Here is a 23,272-nt window from a genome sequence, read left to right as displayed (position 1 = left end):
CTGGCCGAGCTGACACATAAAATTAGCCTTCCCCGTGGATATATGCGTACTCAAAGTATTACTCTTTCTACTTCTTTTCTGTACTAAAGTTTCCATCAAAAGCTAAAAAACAAAGAACCTTTGTTCACAGAAGTCACTATAAAGAAAGTGAGAATCACGTCGCAAATATGAGACAATATTTACAATCCGTGTAACAAATGACTTCTACCCAGTAATACAAACTTCCCCACGTGTCAGAAGAAAGAGACATTGGATCTGATTTTAAAAAATGGGCAAAAGACATAAACAGACATTTGGCAGAATAGGAAACAGAAGTGGCCAATAATCATGAAAACAGGAACAGGAAATTAACATCTACCGTCTGGACAAACGTTTTAAGGTTTTGGGCAAGAAAACGCGTGCGCTGCTGTGAGCACTGAAATTGGAGCAAAGCAGCGGGAGGACCGATGGGCCATGTCCTGGAGGGTGGCTTGTGCAGCGATTCGGCACCCCGCCTCTGGACAGGACCCTGGATCAGGTCGTCAGCCTGTGAGCTGCGCCCCATGGAGGGTGAGGGGTGGGAGTGAACCTTAAAATCAGGTGGTGGCGTAAGGGCAGCCCTAGCTTCAGGTGTTCTTTTTTTAAGTCTTTATTGAAGTTTTGTTATGATATAGCTTCTGTTTGATGTTTTCTTGTTTGGGTTTTCCGGCCCCAAAGCATATGGGATCTTGGCTCCCCAAGTGGGGATTGAACCCACATCCCCTGCGTTGGAAGGCAAGAAGCTTAGCCACTGGACCCCCAGGGAAGTCCTGCCTCAGGTGTTCTTAGTTGGCACAAACCTAGGCACATGCCCACCCCCTGCCCCCGGCGTGTGGCTGTCCGGCCAGTGAACACCTGGCTTTGTTTTTGCATGTTTAGGTCTGTCCTAAGATGCAGAAAGCCAGAGGCTGGACACCTCTGCCTTCGCCTGCAGGGACAGCAGTGTGGCCCTGCATCAGGACCACACGGACACTTGCTTTCGTTGGCTTAGTCCACGGGCGGCTGATTGTGAGTCCACCCCTGCCCCCCAGACTCCCTGCCGATGATATCTGGAGGAGGCATGATAGGTCACTTTGGTGAAAATGGCGTGGCAGGGTGCAAGCAAACCCTGTGAAAACACAGGTCCTCACTGGGTCCAGGGGACAGAGACATGCACCCCCGCACCTTGGTCCCCTGTGCCCAGGAGGAGGAAGCCTTGTTTGGGCATCTGCTTTGCTCTCACCTGCATCCAGGCGGCATGTCGGGGTGCTGACTGTGAGCAACGTGCAGAGTTGGTGGAGGTGCCCCCGGGGTCACAGGACTTGGTCCTTGTGACCCAGGGACCCCAGGGCCCCAGAGGCTGCTGGGGAAGCTGCGATGCAGAATGTCAGTGCCAGTCCTGTGTGGGCACACAGCCGCGCCCTTTGCAAGGACCTCACCTTCCTCTGGGACTCCTCATTCAGCTCCCCTCTGGGCCGGGGGAGAGGTGGACCCCTGTACATGGGCAGCAGGGTGACCCGAGCTGCCTGTCCTGAAGGGGGTGTCGTCCGTGCACTGGGTCAGGCCAGCAGCTCCCCATTGCCCAGTGAGGCTGGGGGTCTGGAGTCTTGTAAGGTCCTTGGAGCCCATGGCAGGCAGGCAATGTCTCCTTCCCCAACCAGCCCCGTGCTGCCTGCTGGCCCTGTGAAAAGCAGAGGGCAGGAGGAGGAGCCGCCCGTGGGCCCAGCAGGACACCCCTACAGCTGGATGCCCAGCTGTCACTGTAGCGCCTCCAGCTCTGCACCACAATGCTGTACCTCCGGGAGACCGGCCTGCGCCCTGGTAGCAGGTTCACTGCCTTGAGACCCCGTGTTGGTCAGGAGTCTCCAGAGAAACTGCGCCAGTGGGACGCATGCGGGCGTGCTCAGCCACTCAGTCCTGTCCAACTCTTTGTGACCCCCTGCACTGGAGCCCGCCAGGCTCCTCTGCCCATGGGATGCTCCAGGCAAGAATACTGGAGTGGGCTGCCATGTCCTCCTCCAGGGGACCTTTCCCACCCAGGGATGAACTCGCATCTCTTCCGTCTCGTGCATTGGCGGACGGGTTCTTTACCACTGGCGCCACCTGGGAAGCCCACCGGTGGGATATCTGTCTCTATACCCATCCATCCATCCTCCATTCATCCACCCTTCCATCTCTCCATCCTTCCATCCATACACACATCCACCTATCATCCAGCTATTTACCTACCTTCTTCTGTATAAAATGTGTACTACTAGGAAATAGCTAACGTGGTTATGGGGCTGGGCATGACCTGCTGTGGGCACACTGGCGGCCCAGGAGGGCCAGTTTGGTGACGTCATCCAGCCTGAGTCTGGAGGCCTGAGCCCCAGCGATGCTGTAAACCCGGTGTGAGGGCAGGAGGAGGTGCCAGGAGCCGCCCCAGCTCAGGGGGTGGGGCCGGAGGAGGGCGCGTTCTCCTTTCCCCATTGTGTTCCGTTCAGGCCTGGGGGGGACCGGCTGGTGCCCCCCAACATGGGGGAGGCCGCCTACTTTCCTGTGTCCACAGTTCAATGCCAACCTCCCCTGGAAAGACTACCCCGCCAGCCTCCCCAGAAGTCACGTCCCCTCTGGCGGGTCATGCCGACACACTGGTGAACACGGCCCCTCCCTTCACGGGAAGGGCAGTGATGGCCAGCCCTCGCCCTGCATTTGGATTGCCCCCTGCCTGCGCCCGTTCTTCCCTTATTCACCAACTTAACGCCCTGCTGCTGTGCTAGATCCTCCTGGATCCCTGTTTCTGGGCAACACCTGACCTTACAGCCAGAGGAGCAAGGCAAGGGGAGGTGCCCTGGGCTTCCCGAGAGCCACCCCGGACCATGCTCCTCGAGGAGACCCCATGGGACGGTGGCTTAGCCTTGGTATCGTTTAGGATCACGGCCAGGACAGTGGGGTGACAGTGGCCCTGTGTCCTGCAGGACATGCTAGTCAATGCCGCCATCTCCCCCAAATCAGGATGCACGGGGGTGGAGGCCGTGGGTGGGGAAGGCCCGCTTCCTGTGATTAGAGTGAATGGGCTCCTCACAAACATTCTGCCTCTGGCCCCTGTTGGCCCCTGCTCGCGCCCGGTTTTCAGTCCCAGCAAAGGGATGCTTTGAACAAAACAATGGTGACCTTGAGTTGGAAGCGGGTGGGGATCCCACCTGGCCCACCCGGGGCTCCTCTGCCAGTGAATTAAAGAGCCCCAAAGGGGGCCACGGTGATGGGTGGGTGATGGGGTCAAGAGGAAATGGGGTCCTGCTTCTGAGTGAGGGCGGGATGAGGGGGTGATGAGGGTCCATGGCAGAGGTGACCACAGAAAGGAGGCCTTCCTTCCCTGCACCCTCCCCACGAAGAGTGGGCTCGTGAGCAGGAGAAGCAGGTGAGAGGGCCTGGACGGGGTTGGGGGGAGCGCGCTGGCGGAGAGCCGGACGGCGGAGGGAACGCGCCTGCGGCTTCCGGCACAGACCCTTCTGCGCTCTCACATCCGACTCTACACACCCCTTCTCTTCGCTTCCTCTGGTTTTCGGCGCTGCACCGCCCCTGCAGTGGGAGCCCCAGCGAGCGCACACCGCCGGACTGCCAGGGAAGTCCCCGATGCAGGCCCGTTCCCTCTTCCGCCCGCCGGTGCTGCTGCCTTCCTTAAAGTTTATTTTGTAAGATGAGAAGAACAGAACCGGGAGAGGAACACAGCTCCCCAGAGGCCCGTATGGTTACCAAAGGCAGAACCGCGGAACCGCGAGGCTTCTGCCCCACGAGATTCCGGCGGTTTGTCCCCGGGCAGCCGCCTGGTTCTGGGAGGTGCACTGCGGAGAGTGTGACTGCAGGCACGGGACGGCGGCGGGCGTTTGTCACTTTGTCCCTGTTCGGCCGCACATCACAGCCGGCCACGCCTTACTGGGGAGGAACCCAACTCTGCCAGTTTCGGTGGGGCCGGGGCCGCACCCCCTTGGTGGAAGCTCAACGGCCGTGTTTCCTTCTCCTTTGGCAGCTACGATGGGGCCCCCGAGCTGGGCTGGGCCAGTCTGGTGTCCCACCCAGGACTCTGGGGCTTGAGCCCAGGATGCCAGTCGTCAGGTGGTTGGATGGGGGGCGCGGGGAGGCAGCAGGCAGGATTTCTCGGACGCACCACCTCCTCTCCCCCCGACCCCCACCACGTGGAGGGAAACAGGTCCTCCCCTCCCACGAGGGTCACATGCGAGTCGAGACCGTAGCATCTCCGCTGCCGTGGGCAGGCGGGTGGGTGTCCTGGAGCAGCAGAAGCTGACCCAAGCATCTATTCGGACTAGGATGGCCCCCGGGAGCCTCCGCTTTGGATGTGCGAGGAGACGGAGATCCCTCCTGGATGCGTCTGTAGACTATGGGCTCCTGGGGAGGGCGGCCACGGGCCCTGAGGAGCAGAGGGATGGTGAGGACGCAGAGGGGCCAGGATCTGGGCCCGGAGGGCGTGCAGGTGGCCAGAGCAGAGGGGCCGGGTCAGCGGAGCCCGCGGCGTCGATGGAGGCAGGGAGCTGTCCTGGGGGCCCCAGAAGCCCCCGTCTCCCCAGGTGGTGGAGATGCCGCTGTGAGACCTGGTATCTGCGGGGGCGGGGAGGGGGCGGAGCCTGCATGGCAGAGTGCTTGCTGCCCCGCAAGCACCTCCTCTAGAGTGTCGGCCTGGGCCCTCTGTCCAGGGGCCCCACAGCTGGGCAGAGGGGGGATCTTGGGAACAGTAAGGGGTGGTGCTCTCTGCCCGCCCCCACTCGCACCTGCGGGGCTGTAGGACCCTTCCAGGGAGGTGGGGGCGGGGGCGGGGGGCAGGCGGGCCTACCGTAGGCTCACGCGGTATCTGCCCGATCGGATGGTGAACCAGATGAAGGAGCTAAGCAGCATTGCGTACACCTGGGGGGGGGGGGAGGAGGGTCTCGGAGCACTTGTCCCAGCAGCTCTGGGGGCTCACCGCCCCCCGGGGGAAGAGAGTCAGGGAGGCCCCATCACCCCCAGGCCTGCTCTTCCCTGCTCCCTGGGCAGGGCAAGCCTTGCGGGTCCCCAGGACCCTGGGGGCGGGGACCGCGGGGGGCGGTGAGAGCTACCGTGAAGGCGAGGCCCAGGCCGATCAGGGTGGAGACGATGTTCCCGTGCACCCTCAGGAAGCTCTGGATCCCCCGCAGGCAGTCCTGGGCAGAGGGCAGCGCGTGGGCCGGACCGCCCCTCCCGGCCCAGGCACGGTGCCTCTGCAGGGGCGTGGGGCCACGAAGGCCACCTGGGACCCAGGCTAGGGGTGCCGCCTGTCCCAGGACAACCGCCCCAAGCTCTGGACAGGCATTGAAAACAGGCAAAGACAAGCAGGATGGAACCTGCCTCTGTGGGGATGAGGGGCTCCAGGGGTCCAGCGGGGCCTGCCTCTGGGTGGCCCCTGAGCGGCGATGTTGGGCCATGTGTCTGCGCCCCCAGGGCAGGCTGAGTCCCAGTTACTCTGGGTCCCAGGTACCCCATTGCGGGTGGGACACAGAGCCTGGGTGAGGAAAGGGCACTGGCTAACGGGGAGAGGCGCTCTTGCCCCATCCTGAACCTCCCCGGCCTCCGCATGGCGCGGTGTCCACAGAGGCACCCTGTCTCCAGGGAAGAGGGAGGGGACCGCCCCCACTCTGAACCACTCAGAGGCGGCGTAGGCCCGGGCGGGGTGTGCGGTGGGGCAGGCAGGGTTGGGCTCTGAAGTCTGAGGTGGGGGAGAGGAGGCTAGCTTGGTGTCTGTCTGTCCATCTGCCCGTGAATTCCTTTGACAGGCTCTCGCCCCCGCCCCCGCGGCTGCACTTCCCCTTGGAAGGCGACTGGGGGTCCGCCCTCCCGCCCCCTCCTCCGGGGGTCCCTCCCCACAAGGCCTTCGCTGTTTCCCATGTCGCCTGCCCTCCCAGAAGGTGCAGGAGGCCGGCCTTCACCCCCACTTTGCAGGCGAGGACCTGGGACCTCCCCCTGGTGGTGTAAACAGGCCTCCCAACCCCCCCATCCCTCCTCTGCCCTCGCCCCCCCAGCGCCAGGGCCCAGGGCACTGTGTTGGCTCCGTCCGGGCTGGGCCTTCAGCCATTTGCATCCTCCTGTCTGTTTCTTGGAGGGTGGCCAGGAGCCTCTTGCCAGAGATGGGGTGAGTTTGTTCCTGACCAGTGGGGGAGGGGAGCCAGGGAGGTGGGGGGGAGGGGAGGCCACTGTCTTCGGGAAGAAGAGGGTCCCTGTTTCCGATGCCCTCGTGGCCAGATTCAGGCCCAGGCTGACCTTCCAGGAAATGTCCTTCCGGCTTCGGGGACCCAGGCTCAGGCAGAGCTGCCCACTGCACTCTGTGGGTGCTCGGCACAGCTCAGCCCCTGGGTCTCCTACCCTCCCCTGCGCTTCTAGAGGGTTCTGATGGGAGGGTCTCAGTCCCCCAAGCTGGGAGCTGTGCGAAGGAGTGAAGGAGTGAGCCCCCCGGGCACAGGCGGGTTAAGTGACCCCAGCCCAGGCCAGCCCCCTCCCTGGGAAGGTCTGGGGGGCCAGTGAGTGGGCATGGCCCTGCTCTGGGGCTGAGCCCCCAGGGATGATGGTGGGCCCCTCCCCTCACCTGTCTGGCGGCCTTCTCCCCCTGACACAGGTCTGCCTCCAAGCCCCCCAGGAGCCCGAGGGGTGAGCTCTTGCCGCAGCACTGGAACTGCAGGGGTGGAAGACGGAGGCGGTTTGCTCTGAGAACCCCAGGGTCCCTGTCGGGCAGAGGAGAAACTGAGGCACAAAGGCTTCCCCCCGCCCCGCCCCAGGCCAGGATGGGGGCTTAGGGCCAGGCGGCTGGCTCTGTAGGGGGCACCCAGCTCCCAGCAGCCTGGCCTGCGGTCACCATGACCGGCTGTGCCACCTCCACCTGGAAGCTCACGTGTGGACATGGGCTCTCGCACTCTGCTCTGGGCCCCACAGACTCAGAAGCCGGGCCTCCCAGGGTGGATGGAAGACAGGCGTGCTCTGCCCTGCACCTCCCCCCACTGTGGCGTCGGTGACCTGGGACCTTCAGCTCAGCACCTGGCCAGCTGGTTCTCGGGGCTGCTCCCCTGTGCCCCTTTTCTGGATGGCAGGCCGCCCAGAGCTGCCCCGGAGGGGGCCTCCCCCACGCGCTCACCGTGTCCTGGATGACCACCAGATCCTGCCGCCCGGTTCCGGACGCGCTCCTCACTGCCCGCTCGTACGCACGGTCATAGGCATCCAACACGGCGTCCTCCACCTGTGCAGAGGGCACCAGGAAGGCCGTGAGCTGGTGAAGCTCACGTCCCTGACGGACCCCCCGACGGCCCTCAGGTGCTGAGCGGCACTCAACCGGCCTCCTACTTCTGCTCCCTCGGAACTGGGCCCCCCAGGAGCAGGGCCTGCGTCCCCCGGGTGCTGGTCACAGGGGTTCCCATGCTCCAGCTGTGGGGACCTTCCCCCAAGAATGATTGTTGATGCCACTCTCGCTCCTGGGGGTCCTGCAGGGTAAACAAGCTCTTGTCTTAAGGTGGGAGGAGGCCCGGCCTAAGTGTCCACCTGTTTCTGTTGATCTGGAAACGGACGGTGGGGAGGGAAAGGCAAGAGTGGGCCCTGGGGGAGACGGCCAGGGGCCGCCTCGTGCCGGAGCTCAGCTCACAGGGATGCTCCAGGTCTTCTCCCAAAACCATCCGGTATGTTCCAGAAAGCCCAGGCAGCTGGGCTCCAGGGAAGGCCTAAGTGCCCAGGGCTGACGAGGCCCCATGGGGACGACGGAGGAGAGCAGCAACAGGGGCCTGGCCGGCTCTGCCTTCGCTCCGTACCCCCTCCCCCAGACCTCCTTCCGTCTGCCCAGCTTCTGTGCCTTCTGAAGTGCCCTCCCCTTGCTAACTTATTTCTCCAGAGGCAAACTGGAATCTTGCCTCCTCCAGGGAGTCTTCTGTGATTGTGCTGGGGTCACTAGTCTGGCACAGCCAAGGCCTCTGATCTCCCCTACCCTCCTTCCCCACCTCAGAGACCCTGAGCCCAGCCTCCCTTCCCTTCCTGCCCCCAAGTCGTGTGCCCGCTGGGGTAGGTGGGTGGGTGCTCGGGGGCACCCTGCTCTGGCCACTCACCCTGCCCTTCAGAAAGGAAGCGGCTTCCCCACTCCCTGTCTGCAGGACTTGGGGGCAGGCGGGCAGGGGTGGTCTTGCCCAGGGCCCTGGTGCCCCGGTAGGAACAGGCGGATCTGCACCCCCAGCGTCGCACTCAGAGCTCATCGCCCTCTTGGTGAGAGAGACCCGGGTCTCAGAGCCGCCAGCTGCTCCGGCCGCTTTGTTCCCTACCCAAGGGGGAGGTGGGCAGCGTCCTGGGCGGGGGGCCAGGCGCCAGGCCGGCCACCCTTACAGGAGGCCTGGCGAGGGGCCCTCTCCTGGGGGTGGATACCGGCTGGGCTGTCCCGGTCTCCGTGGGAGGAGGTCCCGGGGAGGCCTGTGGGGGGAGCAGAGCCAGCCTGGGGTCAGGGGTGCAGGAGGCTGTGACAGGGGGGCCAGCTCAGACCCCTCTCGTGGTTCCAGCCCCCTCCACCCCCAACTAGGGCCCAGCCCCTGTGAGGCGAGGTGCTGCTACCAGGAACACTGGCCGGAGGGGCATGCCCACTGGGGCTGAGCTGTGCATGCCTTCCCCCTCCTACCTCCCCTTCCACTCCCGACCCCAGAAGCGGGGACCACGAGCTCCTCTTTCCGGTGAAGAGGCAGATGGGACAAAGCCACAGCCCTGCCCGAGACCCCCGGCCTGGATGTGGGAGCCAGGCTGACTTTCCCGAGGCCCGGTGCCTGGGTGGGTGGTGCTCCACAAACGGCCCCCCATCCCCAGGTTCAGGGGTCCTGTGTGTCTCTAGGAGAGAAGTTGGGGTGGGCTGGGAGGCCTCAGAGGCCCTTGGGCCCCGAGCTTGGAGGTTCCCTGCAGGGCGCCCTAATCTTTAAGCCCTATCTCCCAGGGCTCCGGGGCATGCCCCTCAGGACAGGGTTCCTGGGCTGCTGAAATCAAACCAAGGGCCTGGGGCATCCCTGCCAGGCCAGCTCCCAGAGGACCCCTCCCAGCCACCCTTCCCATAGTCTGCTAACCTGCCTGGCAGGGGGATGCCTGGGGGCGGGGGCAGTAGGAGCTGCAGGTGGTCTGCAGACCAGCCCCGGTGGCCCAGGGCCGGAGGGGAGTGGTCTCCACGGGCAGGGCCCAGCCGGGAGCTGGGGGACAGGCAGCCTTTCACTGGGCACCGCTGTACTTAATCCGTGCCTGAATTATTAAACGGGGCCGCAATTCATCACCCGCAGGCCTGTCTGGGGACTGGGCGCTGGGGCAGAGCTGCTCTCAGGCGCCCTCAAGCTCTGTATTCACAGCACGACCGCCTAGTCCTGCGGAACGCCTGCCAAGCTTCAGGGCACCTACCAGGGCCTGAGGCTGGGGGAACAGGGGGCCGAGGGCCAGGGGTGGTCAGGGCTTGCGGGTTGGCTCCGGGGCCACCAGAAGTCACGGCCATCCTCAGGTAGACGGGCCATCTGGACCCCGTGTTTCAGGGTGTCTTGGGGTCACTTGGGGTGGTGCCAGGGGAGACAGACCGCTTAGAGCAAACAGCGTGGCCCTTTGAGTGTGTCTGCTCCCGCCTCCAGGAGGGTCCCACGGAAGGAGGGGTCTGCTGGCCCGGGTTGGCCTCGACGGCAAGGCCCCCCCAGGTTCCCGGGGTCGGGGGCACAGGACAGGCGGCTCCGCGGCCCCTGCCATCCAGGGCCCGCGCCCTCGTAAGTGCGGGTGACGGAGGTCAGACTGGGCTCGGGGGCTGCAGGCGGGTTCCGTTGTCCCCTCACCTGTGCTGGTTCATTCCCGCGCAGGGAGGTCTTCACACTCCTTTACAGACGAGGACACGGAGGCCCAGGAAGCTGGGCCGATTGCCCAAGAGCGCCGGCTGCGAGGCTGACCCCACCCAGGGCCCCTCTGCGCCCACGCAGGGGTGGGAGAACGCCCCAGCCCCCACTGGGGCCAGCCAGGGCCCCGAACACTGGACCCCGAAAGCCAGCTGCAGCACAGACCAGACCAGAACATTTCTTTGGGGGGATGGTGGGGGGCCGCGCAGGGAAGGGGCCCAGCTGGGTCCTGTCTGCTGTCACCCCTTCCCCTTGCAGAGCGGGAGCCCCAGAAGGATTTCGGCCTGTGGGCCCCGCGTGGCCCCGCCCCCGCAGAACCACCAGCCGAGGGCTTGGAGCTGTAAACACACAGGGTCAGAGCCAAAAGGGGGGGCTGCAGCTGCCCCGGGGGAGCTGCTGGGGCCGGGCACCCTGGCAGCCGTTTTGGCAGGGACCACCCGCGTGGCGACCCAGACCTCGCTTGCCCCTGACGGCTCCTCCGTGGTGGGCCAGCAGCTGGCTCGGCGTTCCCTGGTCTCCGAGAGCCAAGGCTGCCTTTCCAGGCTCCGACCCCCCCAAGAACCGGAGGGAATGTCCTTTTCCCCTCTGGTCAGGGGTGGGTGACCCCAGATGACGCCAGGGTGGTGGTGAACAGTTTGGGGTGATCTTTGGGCAGCGACGGGAAAAGAGGCATTGACTCAGGGCTAAGAGTCCCGACGGTGGCCCCCTCTTGCTCCAGCTCTGCCAGGGTGACCTGGCCCGCCCTCCCCCATGGGCCTGAGTCCCTCCATCTGTGGACCAAGAGGATGGCACTGCCCTGCAAGGTCTGGGGATGGCCTCCTCAACTCCAAGGAGCTCAGCGGTGGCGTGGGGATGGGCGATCTAGGGCCATTGCTGCAGGTAAGGGAGGATGGCCAGAGTGGGTAAGGAAAAAGTGTGAAAGTGTTAGTCACTCAGTTGTGCCCGACTCTTGTGACCCCATGGACTCTAGCCCACCAGGCTCCACTGTCCATGGAATTCTCCAGGCAAGAATACTGGAGTGAGTTACCATTTTCTTCTCCAAGGGATCTTCCCAAGCCAGGGATCGAACAGGCTGTCCCACATTGCAGGCAGACTTTACCCACTGAGTCGCCAGGGAAGCCCTCTGGGCTTAGAGTGGGTAGCCACACACCTAAAAGCACACAGCACGAACTTGATCTCCTGACCCAGCCATTCTCTGCGTATTACATGAACATCCTGGGGCGCCCGTGCAAGCAGGGGCCGCGGTCGCTGGGATCCCTGATACACGGTCAAAGGTATGCCGCTGGTCACCTGCCTGCACGGGGTTTTGCCTGGAAACCCAGTATCCTCCAGGGCTTCCCTGGTGGCTCCGTTGATAAAGAATCTGCCTGCAGTGCAAGAGACCTGGGTTCGATCCCTGGATTAGGAAGACCCCCTGGAGAAGGAAATGGAAACCCACTCTAGTATTCTTGCCTAGAAAACCCCGTGGCCAGAGAAGCCTGGCGGGCTACAGTCGCAAGAGTCGAACACAACTTAGCGACTAAACCACCCCCCAACCAGTGTCCTCCAGCAGGACTGGCCTTGGTTTCCCCGGGCTGGTCCTTATGGAGTGCGGGGGAATCTGAAGCCCAAGGAGAGGAGAAAGGCGCGCTCAGGGTCTCAGAGAGTCTGGCCGGACAGGGCCTGTGGGGCTGGACTCTCTGCTCCCTCTCTGGCTCCACCTGCTGGCCCCGCGGCTTCCCAGGGACCGCTCTGGGGTCTAGCCTGGGCTGGGCTCCCACCGGCTAAGCCTGGGCCTGAGTTCTCCTGCCTGGCTTGTGTCCACTCCTGGGGGCTGGGAGGAGGCCTCTGCTGGCGATGGCCGCTCAGCCAGGGAGCGGCGGTGGAGCAAGAAGCCCCGTTGGGAGGAACACCCAGGGGCTGCCCTTCAGACTCATAGCTCGGCTGGGGAGCGAAGCTGCACCTGTCGGGGCCACGGGCACAGTGTGCAGGGGGCCCTGGTGTTGGCCGGCCTTGCTCTCTGCCCTGGCTGGGACCTGCCGCGTGGACCAGCGCCGTCCCCTCCTCGGCCCCCTGTTGACCCTACCAGCCCCACCAGTCCTCGGCCCCTGCACGCAGGAGCCCATCTGGGGCTGCATCCCCTGTCTCTCTGAACCTCTTGGGCACCCATTTCCTCTGTCTGGGCACAGAAGTTCTGACCTTGACCCCCAGCCCTGGTCTGGGAGGATTCAGCTCCGCTCATGGACTCAACCCATCCCGCTTCCCACGCAGGCTTTCAGCTCTGTCTCGGGGCCTGGAGTTCAGGCAGAATTTCTGGAAGGCCAGGCTGCCCCAGCCCCCTGTCACTTGGGAGCAGTCCCTCCCGAGCTGTGGTCCTGCCCTCCTCCCTGGGGTTGTGCCCACCCTAGACCCGGGCCTGCAGGCTTCAAGCCCCGTTGTCCAGGGGCCAGCGTCCCACGTGACTGCATTACCCCAGAACTGGGGCCTCCCTCTCTGCCAGCCTTGAGCCGCCCCCGGGGTCCCTCAGAGCCAGCAGCACCCAGAGAACGGAGGGGTGGGTGGACGGAGGAAGGAAAGAAAACAGCACCCCCAAAGGGACCCACGCCCACCATCGCCACGGTCACCAGCAACGTGAGCGTCCCTGGGAACAGCCCCCAGTGACCATGGAAGGAGTGGGTCACCGGGCAGCCCACCTGCAGGCAGCTCAGGCCCCGCCCTGAAGGACCACCGGACGCCCCGTCCACTGTCCCGCAGACCCCGCTGCGGACAGGCCTCTCTCCCGGCCAGGCCTGGCCCCCATCAGGAGCGTAGCCCTCAAAGGTGCGTTTTCTGAAGCCGACGCACCCACTCAACCTTGCAGGCCTGGGAGGCTCCCCTCCCCCAGCTCCCCAGGTGCCACCTTCCTGGCCTCTGGGGGGACCTCAGCGAGAAGCGGGTGTCCGCGGCCTGTACCTGCCTCCTTCCTGCTCTGGGAGCTGCTGCTGTCAGCCCAGCAGAGGGCCGGCCCGCAGGCAGAGAATGTCCCCAGCGTGGTCCCTCATCCCCGCCTGTCTCCCCTGGTGACCGCAGGACAGAGGGAGCAGCGGCCCTCCCCTGCGGGACGGGCCCAGCGCTCACCTGGGTGGGGCTGTGGAACCTCCAGAAGGCCGCCTGCACCAGGGCGCAGAACACCAGGGCGAAGCTCAGGAAGGCCTGGGAGAGGGCAGGAGGGGAGGCAGCCTGAGTCCAGGCCCCGCCGCGGCCTGGCGGCTCCCCCTGCCGAGGACAGACCTGGGGCGGTGGGCACCCTGGCTCCCAGGCCTCCTTAGGCCCTTCTCGGGAGGCCCCCCACAGCTGGCTTTGGCTTCCCAGGGCCTCCACGGCTGTCTCAGCCCCTGCCCCAGGGCGGGCAGTCAGGCCCCGGGATAAGGGAGAACCCTGCCCTCTGCGCCTGAGCCCGGGAAAGGCACCGACCCCAGAAAGGCCGGGCGGGGCCTTCCCTGAGCCTGAGATTCAGATTCAGAACAAGTGCCCCCTTTCACGCGGTCTGGCCAGGAGGGCAGCTCGGGGATGTTGGCTGCCCTTGGATGTGCCGTGCTTAGTCACTCAGTCGTGTCCGACTCTTTGTGACCATGGACTGGAGCCCGCGAGGCTCCTCTGTCTGTGAGATTCTCCAGGCAAGAATACTGGAGTGGGTTGCCATGCCCTCCTCCAGGGGGTCTTCCCGACCCGGGGATCAAACCCAGGTCTCCCACATTGCAGGTGGGTTCTTTACCGACTGAGCCACCAGGGGATTGCTTGGATAGGAAGGACCTTTTCCAGAAGGGACAGCTGGTTTTGCTTGGTTTTCTGAAACAGGCCTCTCGGAGGCTCAGGAGCTGGGGTTCTAGCCAACAGCACGGCCAGGTGGGTACGCTGAGACGGGGTGATTCCCAGCAGAGGTGCTCCTCTTCCCACCCGGTGTGCTCTCCAGGACCCAGTGGGCCCGTCCGCCTCCTGCCAATCCTTGGACCTCAGGCTCCGGTGGGCCCTTTCTCTCACGGCGGTTCTGAAGCTGATGAATATTTGTCCCCTCCCCCGAAAATACACACATGTCCCCAAAGCTCTGTTTCAGAGGATCACCCCAGGCTGCCCAGACCCCTGTGCTGCCCTGGGAAGTCCCCCCACCGTAGTCTGACTGGTCACTTTGTGCTGGGGATACTCCCATTCAGGCCTCGGGCTGAGCCTCCTCCGGGAGCTCTGGATGGTCAGTCTGCCTGCTGACCACCTGGCCCAGGGCTCCAGAGTCCAGTATCACTCCCTCCCGGGAGCGGGACTGTCTGCCGCCTGGGGCCGGTGTGGCCAGGCTCTCCCAACCCAGGGACCTTACTGAGGTGACTCCAGAGAGTCCATGGCCAGCATGGAGGGACACCCAGGTGCACTGCCCGGGCTGCATGGAGATGAAGACTGTTTCTTCTGTTCCACACTTGGGCGGGGGGTGCGTCCACCAGGGTCCAGGAGACAGGGGGCCAGCCCACTGGGTCCCAGACTCCATGTAGGCACAGGGACCTCCAGCTCCCCTCAGGGGCGGGAGGCCCACCAGCTTTCACCCCATGTTTCCTCTTGCCTGCCCAGGGGGTCCACCAGGCCTCAATCTCCAGATGGCTCTGGGATGCCTCTTCCTCCCTCTCCCTCCTCCCTCCCCTCCTCTCCCTCCTCCCTCCCCTCCTCTCCCTCCTCCCTGTATTTCTCTCCCTCCTCCCCCTCCTCCTCCTTTCCCTCTTCCTCTTCCCTCTCTTCTTCTCTCCCTCCTCCCCTCCCCCTCCCCCCTCCCCCCTCCCCCCCTCCCCTCCTCCTCCCCTCCCCTCCTCCTCCCCTCCCCTCCCCTCCTCCTCCCCTCCCCTCCCCTCCTCCTCCCCTCCCCTCCCCTCCTCCTCCCCTCCCCTCCCCTCCTCCTCCCCTCCCCTCCCCTCCTCCTCCCCTCCCCTCCCCTCCTCCTCCCCTCCCCTCCTCCTCCTCTCCCCCTCCTCCTCTCCCCCTCCTCCTCTCCCCCTCCTCCCTCTCCTCCCCTCCCCCTCCCCTCCCCTCCCCCTCCCCTCCCCTCCTCCTCCTCTCCCCCTCCTCCTCTCCCCCTCCTCCTCTCCCCCTCCTCCTCTCCCCCTCCTCCTCTCCCCCTCCTCCTCTCCCCCTCCTCCTCTCCCCCTCCTCCCTCTCCTCCTCTCCTCCTCTCCTTCCTCCTTCTCCCTCTCCTCTCCCTCCTCCCTATAATCCTCTCCCCCTCCCCTCCCCCCCTCCCCCTCCTCCCCCCTCTTCCCCCTCCTCCCCCCCTCTTCCCCCTCCTCCCCCCCTCTTCCCCCTCCTCCCCCCCTCTTCCCCCTCCTCCCCCCCTCTTCCCCCTCCTCCCCCCCTCTTCCCCCTCCTCCCCCCCTCTTCCCCCTCCTCCCCCCCTCTTCCCCCTCCTCCCCCCCTCTTCCCCCTCCTCCCCCCCTCTTCCCCCTCCTCCCCCTCCTCCCTCTCCTCCTCTCCCTCCTCCCTCTCCTCCTCTCCCTCCTCCCCACACCCCAGGCTGGCCAAGGGCCTCCTTCCCCATCTGGAAGCCATTGCCCAGCACTGCCTCCCAGGCTGGAGGCCTGGAGCCAGCTCAAGGGACTAGCATTTTCCAGGAACTGTTCCATTCCTCGGAAGAGGGGGCATCACTGCGGCCCACCCTCCCGCCCGTCCGCCTTGCACAGAGGGTCCTGGGTGGCACATGGGCCTGGCTCCGGGGCCGCCTGTGCGCTGAGGCACTGCGTGCTGTGGGCCCCATGCCCGCCGCCTTCTCTCTCCTGATTCTAAACAACATAAACAAATCCAAATGGCTTCCTTGGCGCTGCGGCCAGCCCTGCTCTCAGCCGCCCATTTCCTGTGTGTGAGGCTGGTGGAGCAGCAGGAAGCAGGGGGCAGGACGGGAAAGATCGCCCTCGCCCAGCCCTCCCGGGGGCTCGCCCGCTCCAGACGCACACGGACAGATGCCAGACGCAACACCGCACCCGGGGCGCACACACGGCCCCGCTCAGCGGGCGGGCGCGGGGTAGGCTCCCCCAGGCCCTGCTCGCCCTCACCCCCGGGGGCAGTGCCGGGCTCCCGTCTTGGCTGGGGGCCCGCGGGAGGCTGGGGTGCAGCAGGAGGCCCGGGCGGGGAAGCAGGGCCGAGGCCCTGGTGCTCCCCGGCCCCTACCCCAGGGCAGGGCGCAGAGCGCGGTGGCGGGGAGCCGGGGAAGGCGCCGGGCCCTGGCTCCCGGGACCCAGCAGCAGGAGCGGCCCGCAGAAGCGGCTCCCCGCCGCGGCCTCGCGCCCAGCACCATGGCGCCCCCTGGCGGCGGGCGCTGCAGGCCGGCCGCCGGCCTCTCCCGGCCGTCCCCGCCCCGACCTCCGACCTCCGGGTCTGGCCCCGCTGCCCGCAGCCTTGACCTCCAGCCATGAGCCCCTGTGGCAGCCCCAGGCTTTAGGGCTCCCCTCCGGGGGGACAGTCCACTTGCCTGGTCGGATGCCCCTGGGGCCTGCCTCCCTCCCCTGCCCAGCCGGACCACACAGGCCAGGCTGGTAGCACTGCCCACGCTCCTGTGGGGTCCTAGTTGGGACCTAGCTGCCAGATGGGCCTCTACTGGTCAGGCACACCGGGGCCTGGGGCCCGGCTCTAGGAGGTGACTCTGCCCCTGGCCTTGGTGGGTCGCTCAGTCGTGCCTGACTCTTTGCAACCCCATGGACTGCAGCCCACCAGGCTCCTCTGTCCATGGGATTTTCCAGGCAAAAATACTGGAGTGGGTTGCTATGTCCTTCTCCAGGGGATCTTCCCAACCCAGAGATCGAACCTGGGTCTCCTGCACTACAGGCAGATTCTTTACCAACTGAGCCACCTGGCCTTGGAGATGTCTGTAACCCAGGAGTCATTCAACACATTTGCTGACACCGCTGGCCGTGAACTCCGCCGGCCGTGGGGACCCAGAAGGCTGCCAGGGAGCCCAAGGTTGTCAGCCTCAGAGTCCACCTGGGCAAACACAGCCCCCAGCAGGAGCTCCCGGGGGGCCACCCCATGAATGGCTCCCAGGGTAGGGGTGGGGTCTGCAGGCACAGAGGGCTGAAAGCAGGAAAGTGGGCGCCGCAGGGACCCGCGGAGTCCCAGGAAGGCTACACTTGGCGTCTCGGGGAGCCTGAGAGGGACTGGGGGTGCAGGTGACAGCACAGGGCACCAGCCAGGAGCTGAGGCCCCGGTTCAGGAGAGAGAGGGACTTGAGCCCACAGCGGGGAGCGCAGTCCTTGGGGAGGCCGGGCTGGCAGGCCGGGCAGCAAAGGCCCCTACTGTGGGGCGGGATGGGGCGGGGGGAGGGAGCCCCACTGCTGGCAGCTGCCATGAAGGGCGTGCTGCTCAGGAGGAGCCTGGGGTCTCGGGGCCACAGCCCAGTCCTGACCTACGGGGGACCCATCGGGCCTGGCCTCATCCTAAAGGGTGGAATCCATCCAAACTGTGTTCCCAGAGCCTCTAGTATCACAGAACCAGACCGTCCCGGGCCTCTGAACAGCACCCAAGGCTGGGAGGGCCGACACTGCCTTTCAAAGCCCCCCTGGATGATGAGGGTGAGGTAGAATGCCCATCACATCACCCCTGGGGAAGGGCTGCCCAGGTGGAGGGGTCCTGGCTGTCCTGGGTAAAAGGTCCCGACCCTCCTGGGTGGAAGGGGTCCTGACTGTCCCTGATTGAGGGGTTCTGACTGCCGGGTGGGGGGGTCCTGGCTGTCCTGGATAAAAGGTCCCTGACCCTCCTGGGTGGAGGGGGTCCCGACTGTCCCTGATTGAGGGGTTCTGACTCCCGGGTGGGGGGTCCTGACTCCTGGGTGAGGGGGTCCTGATTCCCGGGTGTGGGGGGTCCTGACTCCTGGGTGGAGGGGTCTTGGCTGTCCCACACCCTTTGGGCTTCGCTGTTCTTAGGGGCACAGGGGCGAGGCGGGCTCCCTCGGCCCACAGCCCTGCCAGGCCATGTGTGGGGAAGCTGGGGACTCGGATAACTCACCCCGGCCATGAGGCCCCCGGCCCCTCTCACAGTGGCTGCGGCGCTCAGCACGGCCCCCAGGGTCAGGAGCGCCCCCAGGGTGATTCCAGCGGAGAAGACTGGGGGCAGAAAGAGGGGGTCAGGGTGCCCAGGGCAGGGGTCCCGTGTGTGCAAGAGTGGATTCGGGGGTGCTGGGCTTCCGGGGGCCCTGAATGGACCTCGTCTTCTCAGCAAGGCTGTGCCCCCCACACACTGCCCCTCCCTCCCTGCTCCCTTTCCTGGCCCCCAGGGGCCATCGGAAGCCTGTCCCTGCCCCCAGGCCCAACTGACAGGCTGGTAATCTTATCAGTCCAGGCCAGGCTGCAGGCTTCCTGCTCCAGGGGGTCTGGGGTTTAGTGCTTGAGATGAAACAGGAGGCCTGGGGCTAGGACCACCGTAACCCCTGCCAGCCTCCGTTTTCACCATATCTGCCCTCCTCAGCCTCTGGTGGTCTCTCCTGAGGCCAAGACCCCCAGGGGTGGGGTTGAGGGGACAGGATGCCATCTCTGTGAGCTGCTCAAGGCCTCATCATGGGTGAGCACCCCTTTCTGGACGTGGAGGACGGGGCCTGGATACCACCCAACACACCCACGCTACCCCAGGGGCCCAGGGAAGATCCAGGCAGGCCCCAGGGGAGCTGGGACCGCAGGGTGGCCCCTGCTGCCTCTGACCCCGCTGCCTGCCCCAGCCCAGCTTTGCTCAGGGGTCCTCACCCCAGGCCAGGGCTCCTCCCCAGCCACCTTTGCTCCTGAAGACCCCTCCCCGGCAGTGGCCGCCCACAACGTCACTCACCCCAGTGGTGCACGGCCTCATAGGCGGTCCTGTCTGCAGACACGGGGCCAATGACAGCAAAGTGGGGCCCGAAGTAGCTGAGCGCGGCCGTGGCGGCCATGGCGGAGCCCAGGAGCTGCGGGTGGACACGTCCAGCTGGTGGGTGCGAGGCTGGACACCGACCGTCCCACCAGCCGTCTCCACATCCTGGTCGCACGAGACACAGGGTCTGCTGCAGGGCTTCCAGGTGTTCTGGGGGTGGCCTCAGGGGGGGTCTTTGCTGCAGACACCTACTGCCACACTCTCACACACAGACATGCCACACAGAGACACCCCACCACACACAGACACCCCACCACACACAGACACCCCACCACACACAGACACCCCACCACACACACAGACACCCCATCACACACAGACACCCCATCACACACACAGACACCCCATCACACACACACAGACACCCCATCACACACAGACACCCCATCGCACACACAGACATCCCATCACACACACAGACACCCCATCACACACACACAGACACCCCACCACACACAGATACCCCATCACACACAGACACCCCATCACACACACACAGACACCCCATCACACACACACAGACACCCCATCACACACAGACACCCCATCACACACACAGACATCCCATCACACACACAGACACCCCATCACACACACACAGACACCCCATCACACACAGACATCGCATCACACACACAGACACCCCACCACACACAGAAACCCCATCACACACACAGACACCCCAACACACAGACACCCCATCACACACACAGACACCCCATCACACACACAGACACCCCACCACACACAGATACCCCATCACACACAGACACCCCACCACACACAGACACCTCATCACACACACAGACATCCCATCACACACAGACACCCCATCACACACACAGACACCCCATCACACACACACAGACACCCCACCACACACAGACATCCCATCACACACACAGACATCCCATCACACACACAGACACCCCATCACACACACACAGACACCCCATCACACACAGACACCCCACCACACACACAGACCCCACCACACACAGACACCCCATCACACACACAGACACCCCATCACACACACACAGACACCCCATCACACACACACACAGACACCCCACCACACACAGACACCCAATCACACACAAACAGACACCCCACCACACACAGATACCCCATCACACACAGACACCCCACCACACACAGACACCCCATCACACACAGACACCCCATCACACACACAGACACCCCATCATACACAGACACCCCATCACACACACAGACACCCCACCACACACAGACATCCCATCACACACACAGACACCCCAACACACACAGACACCCCACCACACACAGATACCCTATCACACACAGACACCCCACCACACACAGACACCCCATCACACACACAGACATCCCATCACACACACAGACATCCCATCACACACACACAGACACCCCATCACACACAGACATCCCATCACACACACAGACACCCCACCACACACAGAAACCCCATCACACACACAGACACCCCAACACACAGACACCCCATCACACACACAGACACCCCATCACACACACAGACACCCCATCACACACACAGACACCCCATCACACACACACACCCAATCACACACACAGACACCCCACCACACACAGACACCCCATCACACACACAGACACCCCATCACACACAGACACCCCACCACACACAGACACCCCATCACACACACACAGACACCCCACCACACACAGACACCCCACCACACACACACACCCCACCACACACAGACACCCAATCACACACAAACAGACACCCCACCACACACACACAGACACCCCACCACACACAGACACCCCATCACACACAGATACCCCATCACACACACACAGACACCCCACCACACACACAGACACCCCATCACACATAGACACCCCCCATCGCATACACAGACACCCCACATACACACAGATACTCCATCACACACAGACACCCCATCACACACACACACACTATCACATACAGACACCACACCACACACAGATATCCCACCACACACACAGACACCCCATCACACACACCCCATCACATACACAGATACCCCACCACACACAGACACCCCATCACACATAGACACCCCCCATCACATACACAGACACCTCACCACACACAGACACCCCACCATACACACAGATACCCCACCACACACACAGACACCCCATCACACAAGACACCCCATCACACACACAGACACCCCATCACACAAGACACCCCATCACACACACAGACACCCCACCACACACACAGACACCCCATCACACACAGACCCTCATCACACACACAGACACCTACCACACACACTCACATTCACATCCCCCCCTTGCCAACACACACACTCACTGTCCAGCACCTCCAAGGGCCCAGAACCTCCGATGGTTCCATTTGTGGACCCCCCAGCCCTCTCAGCTCCGCCCCTCCTGTGAGAGCACCTCCAAGGGCAGGAGGCCAGCCCCCAGCCCGCTCCCCTGGGGGCCCCTCTCCGACCCAGCTCACCAGCCACCCAAGGCCCTCAGGCCTTCAGCAGGCCCCTTGCCGCCTGGCAGGAGGGCGGACACTGCTTGCGGGGCACCTTTTGGCGCCGAGACTTTGCCCCCAGGACCCCAGGTGCACGTCCATGGGGGCAGCAAGGTGGGTGTGTGTGTTAGGGGGAGCACCCACCGTTCTGGAGACCCAGCAGCACAGCGCACCCCACCCCCGCCGCCTCCTGCCCAGCCTGCCTGTTACCAGAACAAAGAGGCTGGTGGCCAGCATCTGGCATTTGGCCACCCTGACTCGACTGCAAGGCTCCATGGAGGCTCCTCTGCTCTCCTCTGCTGTCCACGCCCCTCTCCGCCCTCCCCTCCCCTCCCCTCCCTCCCCACTGTGGGTTTGGTTTCCAGCTGGGTGGGGACCTCAGACCGCAGTTGCCCGCCGAGGAGCTGGGTTAGGTCGGTCACCCATCTGTCTGTCATCATGCCCAGGAACTGAGCCTCTGGGTGCCCCAGAAAAAGGGCAGAGAGGAAGGGGAGGTGGGCGGCAAGGCCAGCTTCTGCCCCCCTGCTGGCCCTCCCCTGGCCCAAGCCCCCAGGACACTAGCTGGTAAATGAGGCCTCCCTGAAGGGTGCACCCCTGCTCCCAGCAGTACTGTGGAGGACCCTGGGAGGAAGTGGGTGAGTGAGAGAGGGCGCCTGGGTGGGGGTGAGCTTCCTGTCCTGGGAGTGTGCAAGCAGAGGCTGGACCCCCAGTGAGTCCTGCCTGAGGCTGTTGTCCTGGAGGACTTTGGGAGAGAGGCTGTATATGAACTTCTCTGTCGAAACACTGTCTTACGAAACACCTTTCGAAATGTACTGTGACATCAAAATTTTCCAAAAAGCCACTTGATTTTCGATGCTTCAGCAGCACAGATGAGTAATTTAGAGCGGAGTGTTCTGGGAGTAGGGGGCTGGGGGAGGGGGCTGGGCCCCTCTCTGCACCCACGTTGAGGCTCTGTCAGAACACGATTCTGTGATTAAACCTCCTGACGCAAACCTGGGGCTGTGCTCGTGGGCGGCTGGACCCAGCGCGGCCTGGGGGGGACGCATGGTGAGCTCCCGGTCTGGGTTCCTTCTGGGCTAGCTGGAACAGCGGGGGCTCCCGCAGCAGTCCTCCAGGGCTGACCGGAGCGGGCTGCCTGGGCACAGCTCCCCTCTGGTACTGGAATCACCCCTCTTCTACCTCTCATCATGTGGGTCCTCAGGGCACTCGGGGGCCTCAGCTGGGGAGGACAGGTGCCCCAGACAGCTGTCACCATGTCTGGGTGACGCCTTGGCCTTCTAGAAACCAGCAGAGTGCGGCCTGTGCTAGCCGGCAGCTCCACCACCTTCTTCTTCCTGTTCAGAGCAGGGGCAGCCAGGACCCCTCAGCCACCTCAGCGCCCCCAGCTGCCCCTTGGTGCCAGGAATCCTGCCCTGTGTCCGCAGGGCAGGAGGGGTCCCCAACGTCCCAGCCTGTGCTTTGATCTGGTGAAGCTGAGCTGCAGCCCAAGGGGCCAGCAGGAGTGGAAGTCCTGGATCGGGGTGGGAGGCAGGGCCGTGGGCTGGGGGCTGGCCGCCTGGACCCGCCTCCTGCAGAGACGAGCCAGTCACCACCGTGCTCGCCTCACTTCTGGACTGTCTGCCTCTGACTTGGAAGAGGCTGTTCTGACCTTTTACCAAAGGTCAGACCTGGCTCCTTGACCTGCTCCTGCCGAGTGCCAACCCTGCGCCAGGCACTTGGCACAGGTGACCTGACTGTTTCTCCACATCAGCCCCTGACCCCTCTGTGAGCAGGAAACAAGGCTTCCTTGGTGACCGGGCTGGTGGGGACAGCCTGGCTCAGACCCCCTCAAGTCCAGGCCCCTGATTGAGGCGCCCTTGCCCTGTGCCCACTGCCTGGGTGGGGAGCCTGGCCCACATGGGGTGCCGTCCACGCCTGCCCCAGGAAGCCTGTTTCCATACCCTCTGGCTCCGACAGCCAGTCTGAGACAGGAAATGACATCTGGAGGGGAAGCGCT

General features: G+C 64.3%; 1 protein-coding gene across 13 annotated transcripts; it reads right to left on the bottom strand.

Annotated features, from left to right (window-relative positions):
- Positions 1 to 3,646: 3,646 nt before the first annotated feature.
- TSPAN32 (tetraspanin 32) lies at positions 3,647 to 21,574 on the bottom strand. Of its 13 annotated transcripts, none has more exons than XR_014066465.1 (9): positions 21,487 to 21,574; positions 18,663 to 18,777; positions 17,853 to 17,950; positions 12,966 to 13,040; positions 7,130 to 7,231; positions 6,587 to 6,722; positions 5,088 to 5,171; positions 4,826 to 4,896; positions 3,647 to 4,593 (listed from the first exon to the last, which is right to left on the bottom strand). XR_014066465.1 is itself a non-coding variant. In XM_081533312.1 (9 exons), the coding sequence occupies exons 2-9, from the start codon at positions 18,760 to 18,762 to the stop codon at positions 4,207 to 4,209; spliced, it is 816 nt and encodes a 271-aa protein (XP_081389438.1). In that variant the 5' UTR covers positions 18,763 to 18,848; positions 21,256 to 21,574; the 3' UTR covers positions 3,647 to 4,206. The 13 variants fall into 13 exon arrangements, 11 of the variants coding, with proteins under 11 accessions (XP_081389438.1, XP_081389433.1, XP_081389442.1 ...); XR_014066464.1 differs by having other exon boundaries at positions 3,647 to 4,405; XM_081533312.1 differs by having other exon boundaries at positions 3,647 to 4,405; positions 6,587 to 6,673; positions 18,663 to 18,848; positions 21,256 to 21,574.
- Positions 21,575 to 23,272: the final 1,698 nt, after the last annotated feature.

This window comes from Giraffa tippelskirchi, chromosome 10 (assembly GCF_054371585.1).
Source record: "Giraffa tippelskirchi isolate mGirTip1 chromosome 10, T2T-mGirTip1v1.2.pri, whole genome shotgun sequence".
In the NCBI taxonomy this organism is placed as follows: Eukaryota; Metazoa; Chordata; class Mammalia; order Artiodactyla; family Giraffidae; genus Giraffa; species Giraffa tippelskirchi.
This window is presented reverse-complemented; position numbering and strand designations above follow the sequence as displayed.